Source organism: Sciurus carolinensis, chromosome 5, assembly GCF_902686445.1.
Source record: "Sciurus carolinensis chromosome 5, mSciCar1.2, whole genome shotgun sequence".
NCBI lineage: Eukaryota > Metazoa > Chordata > Mammalia > Rodentia > Sciuridae > Sciurus > Sciurus carolinensis.
Window position 1 is genome coordinate 24,028,220 of NC_062217.1, and position 17,049 is coordinate 24,045,268.

Genomic DNA, 17,049 nt, shown 5'->3' on the forward strand with positions numbered 1-17,049 from the left:
AAAACTATAAAAGCAGTTAAATCTCTATCTTGAATCCCTAATGAAATACTGGAACTAGGCAATTATCATCAATAGCTGCAAAAAACCACTAGGTGAAAACCTGCCAGGGAACTACATATAGAAGAGACACGCTGACAATGCATGACCTTAACATTCTAAAGAGAAGACATAACGCCATAACATGATGCAACACGGAGGACACACCTACGTTTTCACCAACACCGTTCCTCCTCCACCCAAAACAAACAGAAATCAAGGAATGTGGATTAAGTCTCTATATCCACCAGTTTACAGCAACTAGGATGGAAGATGTTCAACTCACTAAGGGGATGAAATCAGCAAAGTGCAGAAAATGGAAAAAGCTATGGGACAATCTGATTTTTTTGTAATAAAAAGGAGAGGCTCTGGGACTGCGAATGTGGAAGAGCACTTGCCTAAGCATATGCAGGGTCCTGGATTTGATCCCCAGTACTACAAAAAATAAATAAAAAAGGAAAGAAAAAAGGAAGGACTCATATTTAAGAGAGATACCAACCAATTGCAATCTAGTGGTCCAATCAAGTAATTTCAACAATGATGAAAAACCCAAGGGTATTAAGAAATTGTGTGTATGTGTAAGAGAAAAAAGAAGAGGTGAGGAGCAAAAGAAAGAGGGCGGGAGGGGCTAAAATGAGGAGTGAATAAGCGAACAACAGTGTGGTTTAGAAATGTTTACACCTTGTTAGCAGCAGGATGGTCCAGGGGCAAAAGCACTGCACTGAACATAGATTTCAGGCCAAACCCAAAACTCAAATTTTTCCATGTGTCTATATCCTCTTCTAGAAAATGGGCCTATTTTACAGATTTTGCATGTGTCATCTGGGGGGAAAAATGAAAAAAGCAGTTTGAAACATAAATTATATTGATATCTTCACAGCAAGCATACTACAAAAATATAATTTGCGTTGTTATTTTTACAAATGAATGACCCACAATAATGATGTTCTGACTTTTTAAATAAAATTTCTTGAAAACTACTTCCCTTTTGATAGATTTTAATATTAAGCTATCAAAATGGTAAGTGCCATTGTTGACATAGTCCTAAGACTTTATAGACCTTTTTAACTGTGATTACTTTAGAAAGAAAAGTCAGTGTTCTATGTATGATCTCTCCCACCTTCCTTTACCCACTATTTCAAAAGTACTTTTCATTAACCCATTTTAGCAAAATAAGTTCTGTAGGCTATCAATGTGAATTTTAAGAATACATTCCTCTTTTCAAACTGTCAGACCTCTATAGATCCTTGCCTGTGTATTTAACAAGTTTAAGGACAAAAATTACCGAACATCAAACTACTTAAGTAATTTTAATTTTTTTTCGTGCTGTTGTTTTAATCCACATTCTCATCTTCTCTCCAAGGCTTTTCCCTTCCTCCTTTTCCTTCAAACTGTCTTTGAAATCTCAACAAGTTTTCTCCCGTTGATCTAGGCTTCATTCCAAAACCATCAGAATCCTTAGCATACCAAGTGTGAATCACTGTTAACCTTAGTATGTGTGAGTCTAGTCTCTCCAGCTACACTTCAAGCCCTGTGAACTGAAATTTAAATAGCTACGCATCTCTAGTGTCTAGAACACAACCCTACTTACTGAACATTCAATTATACCAACTATAATAATGGACCTGATTGCTCCAGTCACATTAGGGAATTGTATCCCCTAATAAAGATAATTTGAAGACCTAACCCTCAATACCTTAAAATGTTACTTTATTTGGAAACAAATAAAGGGTCTTTACAGAGGTAATCAAGTTAAAATTAAATACATAGGGTGGGCCCTAATCCAATCTGACTGATGTTTTTTATAAAAACAGAAAATTTGGACACGGAGAGTCTATATACATTAAGTCTAAAAGGCAAGTTGAAAATAAGCCTGCAGAACTGATTTATTGGAGGGGGGGTTACACACAAACATAAAATGATGTTTATGTATGCACAGGTACTGTCTGGCAACCCACACATACCCCAATTCTTACTATAAATTACCTCTTGGAAAGAACTGCTCCTCACCTCTGCAGATGGATTTTTTTTTATTTCACACAATTCTGTACTTTCTAAAGTGGAGCACAAGGACACAGTGACACACACCTGTATATACTACCAGCTACTTGGGAGCCTGAGACGGGAAGATCACTTGAGTCCAAGAGTTGATCAGTGTAGGCAAGAGTGAGACCATGTTTCAAGTAAATAAACTCTTTAAAATGCAGGATTAAAGCTGGGCATGATGGCACAGGCCTATAATCCCAGCAGTTACGGAGACTGAGGCAGGAGGATCGCCAAGTTCAAATACAGCCTCAGCAACTTAGCGTGGCCCTACATAACTCAGCGAGACCCTATCTCTAAATAAAAAAAAAAAAAAAAAAAGGGGCTGGGGATGTGGCTCAGTTAACAGCGCCCTGGGTTCAATTCTTCATACCAGAAAAAAAGGATAGGATTAAAAATAAGTACATTTCCAAGGTAATCAGATGTCTCATTTTTCTTCGACATTACAATGGGTAATTTTATTCATTTTTTAATTCCTCTTTTTGGGAGTTCATGATTCGTTAATTACTAAATCACAAGGGCATACACTCCCCACTCCATTTCTGAAACTGACCTTGTCATCCTGCTCCAGAGTTGTTATTAAACATGGACTGTTCCCCAAAATGGCAGTAAGGAAATAAGATAAAACATTTAACAAACACCACCCACATGGACCAGGCATGTAATTCTAGGGTTTTACAAATGTTTTATCATTTAACTTCATTTCTCAACTAGTCCACACCTAGTTGAAGTTCAGTCTTCTCTACAAATATTCAGTAACATGTATAGAGGACCTTGTTAACTTTGTTATCAAAAATGCACCCAAATAGCCAGGCACAGTGGTGCACGCCTGTAACCCCAACAGCTTGGGAGGCTGAGTTAGGAGGATCATGAATTCAAAGCCAGCCTCAACAATAGTGAGGCACTAAGCAACTCAGTGAGACCCTGTCTCTAAATAAAATACAAAAAGGACTACGGATGTGGCTCAGTGAGTACCCCTAAGTTCAATCCCCAGTACCCCATCCCCCAAAAAAGCACTCAAATATCCTAATCTCTTTAATAATCCATTCTGGATTTTTTCATCTATAAATTTACCTAAGCCCAAGCTCTTCTATGCCTTTATTTTGGACCGTGAAGTACCTAGTAATGGCACTACCGAGTAGCCACAATGTTAGATCCCTAAGTATCTTGGGAAAACTAAAAATTAGAGAAGTCACATTCAACTTCACAAAGTCAGTTAATGATAACATGAGTAATTAGCAAAAAATATTAAGAACAACACAATAGAGCCAGACTATTAGTTTTGTGCTTTAATAACACAACCTGGTCCCAGAAGTACAAAAAAGAAAGTAGCTGGTAAGGCAACTAACATTTAGAGTGAAAAAAAGTGTAGTAAATACAAGAGGCTTTAAGGATATAAGACAGTTAACAACTCTTTACAGAATGCTTAGAAGGAGGTAATTAACCTGAGCTAGTCCTTAAAAAAATAATTCCTTAGTTACTGACAATTTTATTTGACAATTATACCTCAACAAGAAAATAATAAACATAAGAAACAATAAGAAAATAAAAAAACAGAACAAAAAAGTTACAGCTTGCACTTAACATCGTTTTAACTAAAGAGCAGCCTATGATATCTTCAAATAAGACAATGATGCAAATATGCAAACTATAGTTATCAGGGTGAGGCTTGGTTTTTATTGAGGAAAAAAAAAAAAAAACCCAGAAGTTGAAAATTGCTTCCTTTCAGCCATTGGCACAGTTGATTTAAGTCAAGGCCCTGCTGTAATCAGTCACAGAAGAGGGAAGGTTCTTGTTCAGCTGGGTTCCCTGTGGGAGAGACAGAAGCCTCCTCCAATTTAAAAATGCAGGGAAAAAAAATGAGATTAGTAAATTTTTTAAAAAGTGAACTCTTTTTGAAGAAATATGAAAATCTAAAAACTTTGCCTAGCATAATCAAAACACAATATTTTTGGCTTGGGTTACTTACGTCCAGTTTTGAGACTGATGTTTTCCAAAGTGATTCAAATTTTTTCACATTTCCTTAAATAACCCTGATGACATCAGTCAAATTATCAGTGTCACACCCTTAAGTCCATCAAATGCTGAATGGTGAAAACATCTGATTCTAATTCCTCACTAGTTCCTAGAAGAACCAAGGCTTCTTCCTTCATGGCTATTAAATCTGAAACCTTCTAAACATTACACTGTTTCACAGAAAGAGAACGCCTTCCCAAGATATAATTCCTCATGCAAACTTCAAAGTGCCAGCTGCTCCCTGCAAGGTACCATCCTTAATAATACTGCAAATGAGTATCTACACAAAGCAAAGGAAACACCAAAAAAAAAAAAAAAAAAAATTCTTGCAACCTCAGCAAACAAAAATCATGGGAAAATATTCTAAGAAAAAAAATGACTTCTAAAAAGTTATAATGGCTAAATTTTTAAATGAAGATAATCACATAAAACATACTATCATCTACAAAATCTCAAACTACAAATGTTATTTCCATCCCAAAGAACAGAAAGCTTTTATTTTCTCCTTAGGACTTACTTATGCCTAGACAGCTTCTAATTTGGAAGAATTATGAAAGTTCTCTTTTCAAGTACCCCTGAAAACCCCATACAGATCATTACTTCAGGTATTAGCACAATTACTTATAATTTTAGACCTTTTAAAAAAATGTTACTAGAAGAGGAGTACAGGGAGTTTGCTGACATCAGAAGTTAACTGGTTCCTCATAGCATAATCAATTTGGCAAAGAACTGCATATTAGAATGAGAACCAAACCCACAGATACCTTAGTTAAAAGGGAGTTTTAAAAAAATTTTTTAAAAGGCAGCATCTCTTTGAACCACAAATTTCTAACATGGCAAAAAGATTCTTCTTAGTCAGATGTGGTGGCACATGCCTGTAATCCCAGTGACTCAGGAGGCTGAGGCAGAAGGACTTCAAGTTCAAGGCCAGCCTCAGCAACTTAGTGAGACCCTATCTCAATATAAAATATAAAACAGGCTGGAGATGTAAGAAAGTAACACAGAGCCCCTAGATGCAGGTTTAGTCTCCAGTACTCGGAGAGGAGGGATTTCTTTAAAGGATGATCTAAAATTTTGCCTTATCAATTGCCTGAGCATCCTAAAACCAGAATGATTAAAATACTTATATTTCAACCTCTGAGCTGACTACACTTTGTCAAAGGTAACTTGTGAGTTATTTTAGCTCCTACCATCCATGGTATCTTAGCATGCCTCCTATTCTTCCTTAAAAGGACAAGCAGTTCTACCAATAATGGTCAAATAAGTAAACAGCACAAAAGACTTTTACATATATTATCTCATCTGATAATGGGGAAATTATTATTCCAACATTGAACTATGTAATTATACTATAATGTATTATTATATTTTTATGATGTACATAGTATATATTACATATATAATTATGAAATATATTATATGCTATGTATTTTACATATTATTATAATAATGTATATTATTCCATTATTCCATTTCATAGTTAAATGACCTACCAAAGAATAATTGATAAGGGAAATGGGACTCAAAGGAACATACACACAGCTAAGTTAGGGACAAAAATTCCCAAATTCTCATTTAAAAAGAAACAATTGTCTCAACCATCAAAGCTGGACATTTTGGCCAGCTGGTATCACAATTTGGGAGTCAAGAAATATTGGACCTTATCACTAGTTCATGAAGGGATAGCATTAACCTTGTCATTTCATATTGTGAAAGTGAGGCTAATATTACCTAATTTTATCCAACTCTGAATGGATTTTCAAGATGACAGATAAATAAAGGAACAAGACTAAAAAAAGGAAAGTACTGATTTTGAAATAACTCAAAAAGAAATATACATATTGTTCATTTTCCTAGGTATGGTAACTGTATTATGTTACATAGGCTGTCCTTTTATTTTAGGTAGGCTTCTTGTTAAGCAATTTTTTAATTCTATTTGAACAAAGTCTTTTTTCTTTTAATACAGAAAAGATTGATCCATTTAGATTCATCATGATTAATGAACTGGAGTTTAATGCTTCCACTTTATTTTAGTTTTTTGTTTTTTTGTTTTATTTTGTGTGTATCTTTTTTTTTTTTCTTTTTTTCCTGACCTCAGGGTTATTCTGAATGACAAAGTTAAACTGCTGGTTTGATAAATGCATTAATTGTGTAGGAGTATATTTATCCTTAATTTTTTAACATGAATTTTCCAGTAGTAGTTATTCTGTTGCCTCCCAAATAAGACCCTTAACTAGTTTACACTACCCACTAAATAATCCTTCTAAACACCCATATTGCTATTGACACTTCATCCTTTTTACAAGCAAATTTTTAACAATCACTGTAATTAAATGTACCAACATATTCCTATCAATTCAATTGTTTCTTATATCACACAACTTTGCTCTATTATATTTCCTCAGACATAATTTAATGGTTAAAGTCATGAGAGTCAATAGTTGGTAAACTCCCTTGGTACAAATAGATATATCTCCTTCCTTCTCTCCAGCCTCAATATTCTCAAGAACCACAGACACATTCTAAAAGTAACACATTATACATATTATCCCTTGACTAGATCTGTGCTCACATTTGGTATCCCTATCCTTTGCAGTCCAAACAATAAATGTTCATTTTGCAAAGTTCAAATCTCTTTTATGAGGTGTTTCCTGAAGCCCTCTTCTCTCTTCCTGAGAAACGATCACTTTTTCCTTGCATTCTTACCATTACAACAATAAGAAAATCATCTCACTACACTCATTTTTTTTTTTTTTAATATCTAGTCTCCTCCATAAATGGCAAGTAGAGCTTATTCCTAACCTTTTTTTCTCATCAGGGCACACAAAGAAAATAATATTTGTAGAGCCCGCAAGAATATAATATAAGTCACCTGAATGGGACTGGTAGAAAGGATCTCTGATCCACCCAGACACCACCTGGCTGCCCAGGGGCCAAGAGGATTACTTTCTCAGTACTCAGGACACACTAAATGGGAAGCTCCTTAAAAACAGAGCTCATCACAGTCATCTTTGTATTCTCAGAACCTATCTGCACCAATACGAAGTAGGTCTCCACTAGTACTTCCTTAAATTCCTTACTAAAGAAAAGGCACTCACTTCCAAAAAAGAAAGAACAAAACAAAAACTATTGGCTAAAAAATCCCCCCCCATGAAAAATAACAGTCAACTGCTATTAAAAAGAGGCTTATTAGTCACTGGAAAAAAAAAAAAAGCATTAAAATAAAACCAAAGACAACAACACTCCACTGGAAGTTGCTATAACTGAAACTGCTATTTACAATAGAAAATGCATGAATGGTCCCTGTACCTATGAAGCATTTCAATAACAACATCTGTCCATTTTCACAGAAACAAATATCCACTTCTTGTTTTATGTTGGAAATAAATGTTCAGTGGTAGACATGTGCATCACTACAGGTGGAAAATCTAAGCAAGCTTATGTATCACTTCTTTAGACAAAACATACTTTAGAAAAAGCAATGATTTTTCTTGTACAAAAACAACAGAAAAGCATAATCCAATGAACAGAGGATTAAAAGGAGTTATAGCACCTAACAAAATCATGGTCAATATTAAATATCTTACCCTCCATACTATCAAGTCTTCTTTTGTGAAATCAAAGATTTCATAGTTTTTCCTTCAAAACAAATTATTTACATAAACTGTCACTTGTACCTCCTTCTAATACAAATTCTATACATGAGATATTAAGTGAACAAATGTTACATTTTAAGTTTTTCCACAAGACTATATGTCTTCGGGAGTTTTCCATTTAGCACCCCTTAACTCTTTATAACATCTAACACATTTTTGTTCCAACTTAAAATAATGTGTACAGTATTTAAATAACCCTCTTCCAACCCAAAAGACAGGGAGAAAGCAGTTTTTAGACAAGATATCTAAGAGCAGACTAAGTGCTTGTAAACCAAGACATTATTCCAGTAAAGGATAGTGGGTATGGGAACAAAAAGAAATTAAGTGTACTAATAAGTCCTCAATAATACTGGGAAAATCTGAAAGGGAATAAAGTACGAAGTTGACTTAAACATACACACCTTGTTCTAATAATGACAGAAAACTGGCATGCTTTCATAGTATAAAAAAATGAAGGACCGAATAGTAGCTCAGTGGCAGAGCACAAGCTAAACATCCACAAAACTCTGGGTTTAATCCCCAGAATGGGGCGGGGCGGCGGGGGGGGGGGGGAATCAATCATCAAATAAGATTTTTCTTCTAAAAGCAGTAATACCAAATTGTCTAATCTTTTTTTTTTTTTCAGAGTGGAGGACCCAACTAAGGGTCTTCCTGCACATGCTAGGCAAGCACTCTGCCACTGAGCTAAATCCCCAAACCTTAAACTTTCTTTTTCAGGTACTGGAGCTTAACCCCAGAGGTGTTTTACCACTAAGCTACAACCCCAGCCCCTTGTTATATCTTATCTTCAGACAGGGTCTTGCTAAGTTACCCAGGCTAGTTTTCAACTTGCCAAGGCTGGCCTCAAACTTGGGATCTTCTGCCTCAGCCTCCCAAGTATCTAGGATAACAGGGACATAGCACCATGCTTGGCTCCAAATTGTCTAACTTTTAAAACATGTTTGGGAATGTCATAAATTAGACCAGACAAAAGAAAGCAGCTCTCTTTCTATAAACTATCCAAAACATAAAAAGATAATCAATTACACTCTTAGCTTTAATGTTTTAATACATTTAATTTCAAAATAAATTAGCGCTTTCTCAGAGATACATAGTAATAAATTAATGCTTCTTATGATGTAAATGAATGACATAACTATCTTAGAAATTAAACATATTTTAATTTTGGTTAGTATTTGTTGAGCCAGCAAATTAATTATTGCCAACAGAAGGAAACAAATCCACAGAAGGAAACAAATCAATTCAGAAGGGTAATGATAAGATCCATGGGTCAACTACTTAGTCTACAACCCTATTAACTACATGTTATTTTACCCCATTTTACAGATAAGGCAACTGTAACTCGGGTGTCAAAACATAAACGTGTAAACAGCTACGTGGTTGGTCTTAGTGACTAAAATGATATCATCAAACTTCACTAAATGTTTTTAAAGGAAAATATATATATTCGCTCTGGACTGTAATCTTCCAAAAATTCAATGACTTTAAAGAGAAATTGGGAAATAGGCTTCATACACATTCACCATGTCTAATTCCATGCTCACTTTATATCATCTAAAACATACGCGCTCCCAAAATGAGAACATACCAACCATCATCCACAGAGTCTACTCAAAGAACCAAGAGTACTGAATGTCATATCTGTGATAAAGGAACAGTGATTAAAGATGGTCTAGTTCAATCCCTGTGTTTCACAAATAAGGAGAAACCAACTGAATCTTAAAAAGTTTTCCCATACAAGTCTAAAGACAAAATCTGGACTAGAATTTACTTTCTGATCCAACTGCTCTTTTTATTATACCATAATGCAGGATACACAATAAAATACTATATTAAGCCAGGCAAGGTGATGCATGCATGTAATCCCAGCAGCTGGGGAGGCTAAGGCAGGAGGATCGTAAGTTCAAAGCCAGCCTCAGCAACTTAGCGAGGCCCTAAGAAACTCAACAAGACCCTGTCTCTAAATAAAATACAAAAAAGGACTAGGGATGTGGCTCAGTGGCTAATCACCCCTGGGTTCAATCCCTCATGCCAAAAAAAATACTATATTAAGATTCTGGAATAGGGCTACTACTAAAAGAAAAACCAAAACAAAATGAAATTATTTAAATCTGAAAAATTAAAATTTTTGGAAAGGAATTACACAAACATATGCGTTTAAATAATCCATCCTGAGACAGTACAAGTTTCAAGACAGCTAGAATAAATATGATTTTACAGACAAGAAAAAAAGAAATATGGTCAGTGACAAAAAGAAAGTAGACTGGATCTTTAGGGACTTGGTTAACAGCCTAGAATCAAACAAGTCAACAAGATATGTTGTGATAAAATCTGGTTAAAAGTGGACAACATGGATTACTGATAGAGTAGCTAATTAACTTTCTTTGTGTCTGTTATGAAAAGTTTAGTCAAAGGTAGAAGAAAAAAGAAAGTAAACAAAGTCAGATGATATAGACTGTAATGTTTATGTACTTCACAAAACTGAGTATGGCACTGAATACTGTTGTTGTTCAGCAATTAAGTTTTAGATTCCAATAGTCTCACCTTTATTTGTGATAACTAAATGCCTAAAATAATAAGCCCAGTATCTAATATAACGTTTCATTTCTACTAACTATATAACTTTACCCTCTAATAATCATAAACACATATGATCTGTCAATGACCTAGCACCCTATCTCTGTGCCTCATTGGCTTAATAATCTTACCATATCATCATTTATATTATCAAACTTTCCAGGCTTATCTTAAAATTGAACAAATTTTAAAATGAACATGACAATCACTTATGGAGAAAACAAGTAAAATTGTTCCTAGGGAATAAGTTTTTTTAATAGTCAAAGTACACTGAAGGTAACAAGTTTTCTCACTGCTTATACTACATTTGCTTGATTTTCTGTAATGAGATTTTTTTTTTTTTTTTTTTTTTTTGGGTACCAGGGATTGAACCCAGGGGGGCTTAACCCCTGAGTTGCATCCCCAGCCCTTTTTTATGTTTTATTTAGAGACAGAATCTCTCTGAGTTGCTTCGGGCCTCGCCTTCACCAAGTTGCTGAGGTTGGCTTTGAATTTACAATCTTCCTGCCTCAGCCTCTCAAGCCACTGGGATTATAGGCATGCGCCACCACACCCAGCTCTGCATGAAAAATTTTAAATTTTAGCCATGCCAAAACATCAGAAGGCTTAAATAAAACATTTACATTACTCTTTCTAAATGTTCTCCTTCCACTAAGCCTCAGCATGCTCAACCGTTTCTTTAGCCAAACAAACGACAGAAGACTCCCTATTTTTTGAGGTTTTTCCTTCTTAAATTAACATTTACAGAAAAAGTAGCAAAAAACAGATAAAACACTGGCAATTCACACTTGAATGTCCCTATTACAGAAGTGCTGTTTTACTAATAAAATACTAATAAAAGCTAATTAAATATTTTAATAGAGAATATTTTATTAATGTTACATTCAATAAATTTGAGAAGAAATTTTATTATTTAATACAATATTCTGAACAAGGGACCATGAGCCCCCCTCATCTCCATTCTCTCCTCCAACTAAACATGAGCTTTGCTTCCTCCTTTTCTTCTGGAATGAAGCTAGAACTGCATTGACCACAAAACCTCTTACCTGGTTGAGACTTGGGCATTAAGAAAAAGGCAAACAGCCAGCTTAATCTGGGTTTCGGCAATATGCAGTTTTAAGTTATATCTCATGTGCTATGCTAGACACAGGTTTTTTTCAGAAATACAACCTGTCAAACTCACCTAATCTTGTGGCCTGGCCTCATTAACACCACAGTTCCTAAGGTCTATCTCACTGCCTTGTGACAAGGGGTGGGCCAGCAGCCAGGCTGGTGCCAATCTGATGTTCCACCTCCACCAACCTCCCGCAAGGAATTCTCATATTCAGCTCCCTTCCTAGAGTCCTTCCCAACCAGGACTCCAATAACTCAAACTGGAAGAGACAATCACAACCAGAGTCAGAGATAACATCTATGGAGCTAATATTAAGCAGTATCTGTCTCCATATAATAGCAACGATGGATGACCCAGATCAGCCACCAAAGTCTACTCTACTCCTCCTCAATTTCAAACCAGATGCCCTCTTCATGTATTCTGCCACTTTTCCCATTATTTCACAATTAAGTATAATATTAAATATATGGTAGCTACTCCCTGAAGTCTGAAACACAAAAGGTAAAACAAACACTACATGAAACTGAAACTGTATTAGTTCATAGACATATAGACATATAGAAGGCATTTCTAGAGGTACCTTCACAAATTATTCATTATGATCTAAACATAGTCATTTGTTTGGGTCAGACTAAAATACTAAGTTAAGAAAAACAAATTTTACTAATTTCACATGTAAGCAGAACATTAGTGATCTAAAATAAGACACATCTCAAAAGCATTTGGGGGGTGGGGGGGCGGTGGGAGTGGAGATTGAACCCAGGGGCACTCTTATCATGGAGCTTTTTATTTTGAGACAGGGTCTCCAAAAGTTGCCCAGAGAAACTGATGATCTCCAATTTGCAATCCTCCTGTGCCTCTTCCCAAATTGCTGGGATTAAGGGTGCACCACCACACCCAGATAGACATTTAACAGTTACCTTACCCAATTAAAGTATTTATTGTAGACATGCCCTGTACCTTATTTTGACAAATGAATAAATTATGTAAACTTCGATATTTATAGAATAAAATTTCAACTCACCCTAAATGTTTTCACAGCTGCTGATTCTCTGAAAAGTATCATTTCTTTAAGTTCAACCTCTCTTCTCTATTCCACATGCTTACCCAATCTTACCCCTACTAATCATTCACTTCTGGATGTCAAAAAGTGAAATGAAGGACTTGCAGAAAGAAATGACAGTCCTTTACTTTAAAACCCTAACAATCTAAGAGATAAGAAGCCAGGCATCGTGGCATCCACCTATAGTCCCAGTTACAGACTGGGACAGACTGAGGTAAGATCATTTGCGCTCACAAGGTCAAGTCAGGTTGGGCAACACAGGGAGACCCATCTCAAAAAATAATAATAGAGAGAAGCAAGTGAAAAATTTACAAGAGTAAATCTGAAATTACAAAAATGCTGTGAAACTACGGAGGCAGATGAACAGAGATATGATTATTCAGGTAAGACTACCTGTTCAAAAAGACAGGTACAAACTGGCCAGCTAAGGATGGGAAGTGTTCCAAGTCTAGCAAACAACACCTACAAAGGATCGGAGTAATTATCTTTACTTTTCTTGATTTTCAATTTTGTAATTCTCAAAAGATGGATAGCAATTTTCTTTACAGAATACTGTAAACTACTTTGAGATATTTAGCCATATTCTGGAAGTACATTAGAATTTACTCAGATATGAAGGGATACAACCAATTTTAATAGTAACTTTGGAACAATCTCATTTGACCAGGCACAGACATTTCTGGAGATCAGAACCCCACTTACACAGTGTGGGACCCTGGCAAATCTCTCTGTGCTTCACTGTTCTAATCTGATAACAGTATATTTATTAACATATTTAAATATTGTTTGTCTCTCTCAACTACAATGTAAACACTGAGAACAGGAACTGTCTCAATCACCTCTGCATCCCCAGCATTCAGCAATCTGTGCCACTCAGTGGGAATACTTCATGTACTTGTGTAAGTGAATGAGCAGTAAAGAATATCACCACTCCTAAAGCCCTAGACTTTGACAATGAACTATGACCCCACAAGGTTTGTGTAGCTCAGCAATCTGGTAAAATTATCACCGTTAAAAGATTTAATCATCACATTTGTTTTGAAATCAATAATAACTAAGCATACCTAAAAATAATCCACCCAATCCTCAGAAATCATTTTAGTATAGTCCCTTTAATACCAATGCTTTCCTAAAATGTAAATTGTGAGAACAATCATCCACATGGGGAAATGGATTCTCAATGATTCATTCCTCTTTAATACCGTAGATTTTAAGCCCATCTGATTTCAGCCATTTTTAATATTGTTCCAAAGCATGCAGTAGACAGCTTTTAGCACACTTTTGCGATCTGATTCAGCACTCCTTAAATATATAAAATGTACCACCCTCAGATGGAAAACTGCTTGGGGATATCCTATATGAAACAGGGTAAAGAGAGATGAAAAAGATTTCGGAAGTCTTTAATAACATAACACCAGGCCCACGTTGCAAAGAATAACTTTTTTTGGTGATGACCCAAATTACGATCCCTACTTAAAAGATCATAAAAGATCTCATGAAAGGAATCTGTCACATGTGGAAAACCGTGATCGTCTGGCCAAGCACAAAAACAAGTTTTAAATCCACCCACATTTTGCTTAATTTGGAACTTTTAAGGAGCTTTAGTACTTCTCCCCTAAAATCTCTTTTAAAAAGTCCTAAATAAAACAATACAATCTTCCGTACAGTCAGTTCCTCACACATACGAGTCTGATGTATTCAAGTAAACAAATGACAGGAAAGCAAATGCTGCTTTTCAAGATTAACGTGGGTTTCCAATGACAAGACTGCCACCTGGACACATGTTGGAAACGGGAGAGTAGAAAATAGAGAAAATTTCAACAGCACTTAAAGTTTCCACCTTCTCACACACCCGCTTCCCCCCAGCAAGGGGTCGGGGGCTCCGCCTAGCCAGAGGCGCATGGAGGAAATCTGCACTTGACTTCCGTCCCCTCCCCGGTAAGACTGAGACCTTTCCTTCCTGCCCGCAGACCCCCACCCCCGCCCGGGGACAGCTCCCCGCTGGGCGCTCGGCCAGACGGAAATGGAGACGCGCTGGTCCGCATCCCTTCTCCAGCGACCCCGGCCCGCGGCCCGCCCCGGCGGGAGCGCACCCACCCCGCGCCCCGAAGGCTGGTGCGCCGCGGGAAGGCTCGAGCGCTGCGGCCCCGAGCTCCCAAAGGCCGAGCCGGCCCCCGCCACGTCCAGCACTGTCGCCCCTCCGCCGCGCGCGAGCCGCCCCGGCCGCCTCGCCTCGCCTCCCCTCCCCTCCCCCGCCGCGCGGGCCGCTCATCCCAGCGCCGCCCGCCTCGCGCAGTCCAACCGCCCCCGCGCTAGGCCCGGCTGGCGGCGCCCGGAGCGGCCAGAGCCCGGGATGTCCGCCGCGGGTCCGAGGGCTCAGCGCCACCCCCGTCGCCCCCCCCCGCCGCACCTACCATGGTACAGATGGAAGCGAATTTGGAGACTGTCATTAGGATTTCCATCCGCCCAGCGCCATCTTCCACCCAATCACAGCGGCGGCGGCGGGCGGGGGAGGAGGGCAGCCGGGCCCCCCGCTCGCACCGCAACCCGCGGGCGGACCCCGAGCCGCCGCGGACCCACGCACAGAGCCTGCTGGGCCGCCGCTGCCGTCGTCGCCGCCGGCGCACAGGCACTCCAGGCCACGGCCCCAGCCCCCGCCTGCCGGCCGCCCGCCCCCGGCTCCGCCCCGGCGCAGGGCGCAGCCGCTGCCTCCGGGCCCGCGCCTGCCCGCGAAGCCGCTCGCCGCACACCCCGCCCAGCGCGCCGGGGAGCGGGCTCCGCGGAGGCCCTAAAGCCCTGCAGCTGCGCTGCCCGGCAGCACGCCCCGCCCGCCCGCCTCCGCGCTTCTGTAGCGGCAGCCACAAAACTCCAGCCCCGCCCAGCCCAGCCAGGCCCCGCCCACTCCTCGGTGCCCTGGCCCTGCGAGCGGCGGAACTGCGGCCGGCCCCACCCCTTGCGTGGTCGGGGGCGGGGCCGAGAGTGGGCACCGCTTCTCGCCCGCCCGCGGCGCGGTCCTAGAGTCTCCGCTCCCGCAGAGCTCTAGCTGCTGGAGGGGTTCTTGAGGGAGGCGCGGTGGCGGGTGGTGCCGATCAGGGAAATCCTGGAAAGGACTGACCCGCAGCACCTGCCACTAGCTCGGAGACAGCTAGCCCCCGCTGCAGAAACAAAGAACAGTGACCGTGACCTGGAAAATTCTGGGTGGGGTGAGGGGAAATGTCCCAAACTCTTGGTTTCTTTCTTTTTACATAATTTGGGTGAACCACCTTAGTTAGACCCCCAAACTTAAAAAAAGTAATCGAATGAAAAAGAAGAGCCACAGAATATATATGTTTACATCTTCGAAGTAAAAAAGAAAAGTAATAGGATCGGAGGGATGGGAAGGCAGGTTATGAATCCTGCCTGGCTTGCTGGCCATAAATTTAAAATAGCTACAAAATAAGAAAAAATCTTAACAGCAATGTTAACGATGTTACTGGAGATGAGACGCTCCCCAAGTGAGAAAAATGTACTGTGAGAAATACCTAAGCAATGTTAGCTACTGGATGCATAGTTTGTTTTCTACTTTTACAAAATTCATCATTGCACCTTGTTCTTCATGTCTAGCAACTCCTCTTTTTCTATTTGCAAAAGTAGTTCAAGTGAGTGAAATAACTTCATAAACCACTATGTTACAAACATGTTTTTGATTAGTGAACTGTTGGTGGAGTACTTTTCTGGGTTCTCCCCCCTTTTTATTTTTAGTTGTTGATGGACCTTTATTTTATTTATTTATGGTGCTGAGAATTGACCCCAGTGCCTCACACATGCTAGGCAAGCACTCTACTACTGAGCTATAGCCCCAGCCCTGGGTTCCTCCATTTCTGTGGATCTGAGGGTCTAATTCAGACAAAGCTCTAAAACCAGGTATGCCTCACCTCATAGGTTCAACGCATTCAAAAGAAAAAAAAAAATTCAAACAAAATTTGGGTGAAAAATAGATTTCTTTACACGAACGCTGTTTCCATAGTGATTCCATTTTATCCTTGGCTGGGGAGAAAGTACAGATTAAATATAGTGAAGTCACATGGTGCTGCCTGATCCTCCAGGTTCCTCCCTCAATGGAAGCCTGGGGCCCTCCCTCTTTACCACTGAAACCAAGCCAGTAACTAGGACTCTAGGTCTCACCACTACACTTTCAGGTCTGTGGAGTGCTTGTTCCCTTGTTTTCTTCCCTAGATCCACAAGCATTACCAACCTGAATTCTTTCTCATTCTTGGCTTCCTCCTGTTTGGCCAAGAACAACTTTTTTTTTTTAGTCAAAATATTTTTTATTTTTACAAACACATTTATTTTTACAAACACAAATGGGGTACAACTTTTCATTTCTATGGTTGTACACAATGTAGATTCACACCAGTCATGTAATCATACATATACATAGGGTAATACTGCCTGTTTCATTCTACTGCTTTTCCATCCCCACCCACTCCCACCCCCTTTTCCTCTACACCATCCAAAATTCCTTTATTTTTCTCTTCCCCCATCACCCCCCCTCGTCTTATATT

At 39.0% G+C, this 17,049-nt stretch overlaps 1 protein-coding gene across 2 annotated transcripts in view; it reads right to left on the reverse strand.

The window, feature by feature from the left end:
- Nucleotides 1-15,322, reverse strand: part of Usp12 (ubiquitin specific peptidase 12) — an 81,516-nt gene extending 66,194 nt beyond the window's left edge. Inside the window, exon 1 of one of the 2 annotated variants that reach the window (XM_047553624.1) lies at nt 14,920-15,322. In XM_047553624.1, the coding sequence (XP_047409580.1) occupies nt 14,920-14,967 (48 nt within the window). In that variant the 5' untranslated portion in view covers nt 14,968-15,322. The remainder of the gene's footprint in view (nt 1-14,919) is intronic. The other variant, XM_047553626.1, reaches the window with a different exon arrangement.
- Nucleotides 15,323-17,049: the final 1,727 nt, after the last annotated feature.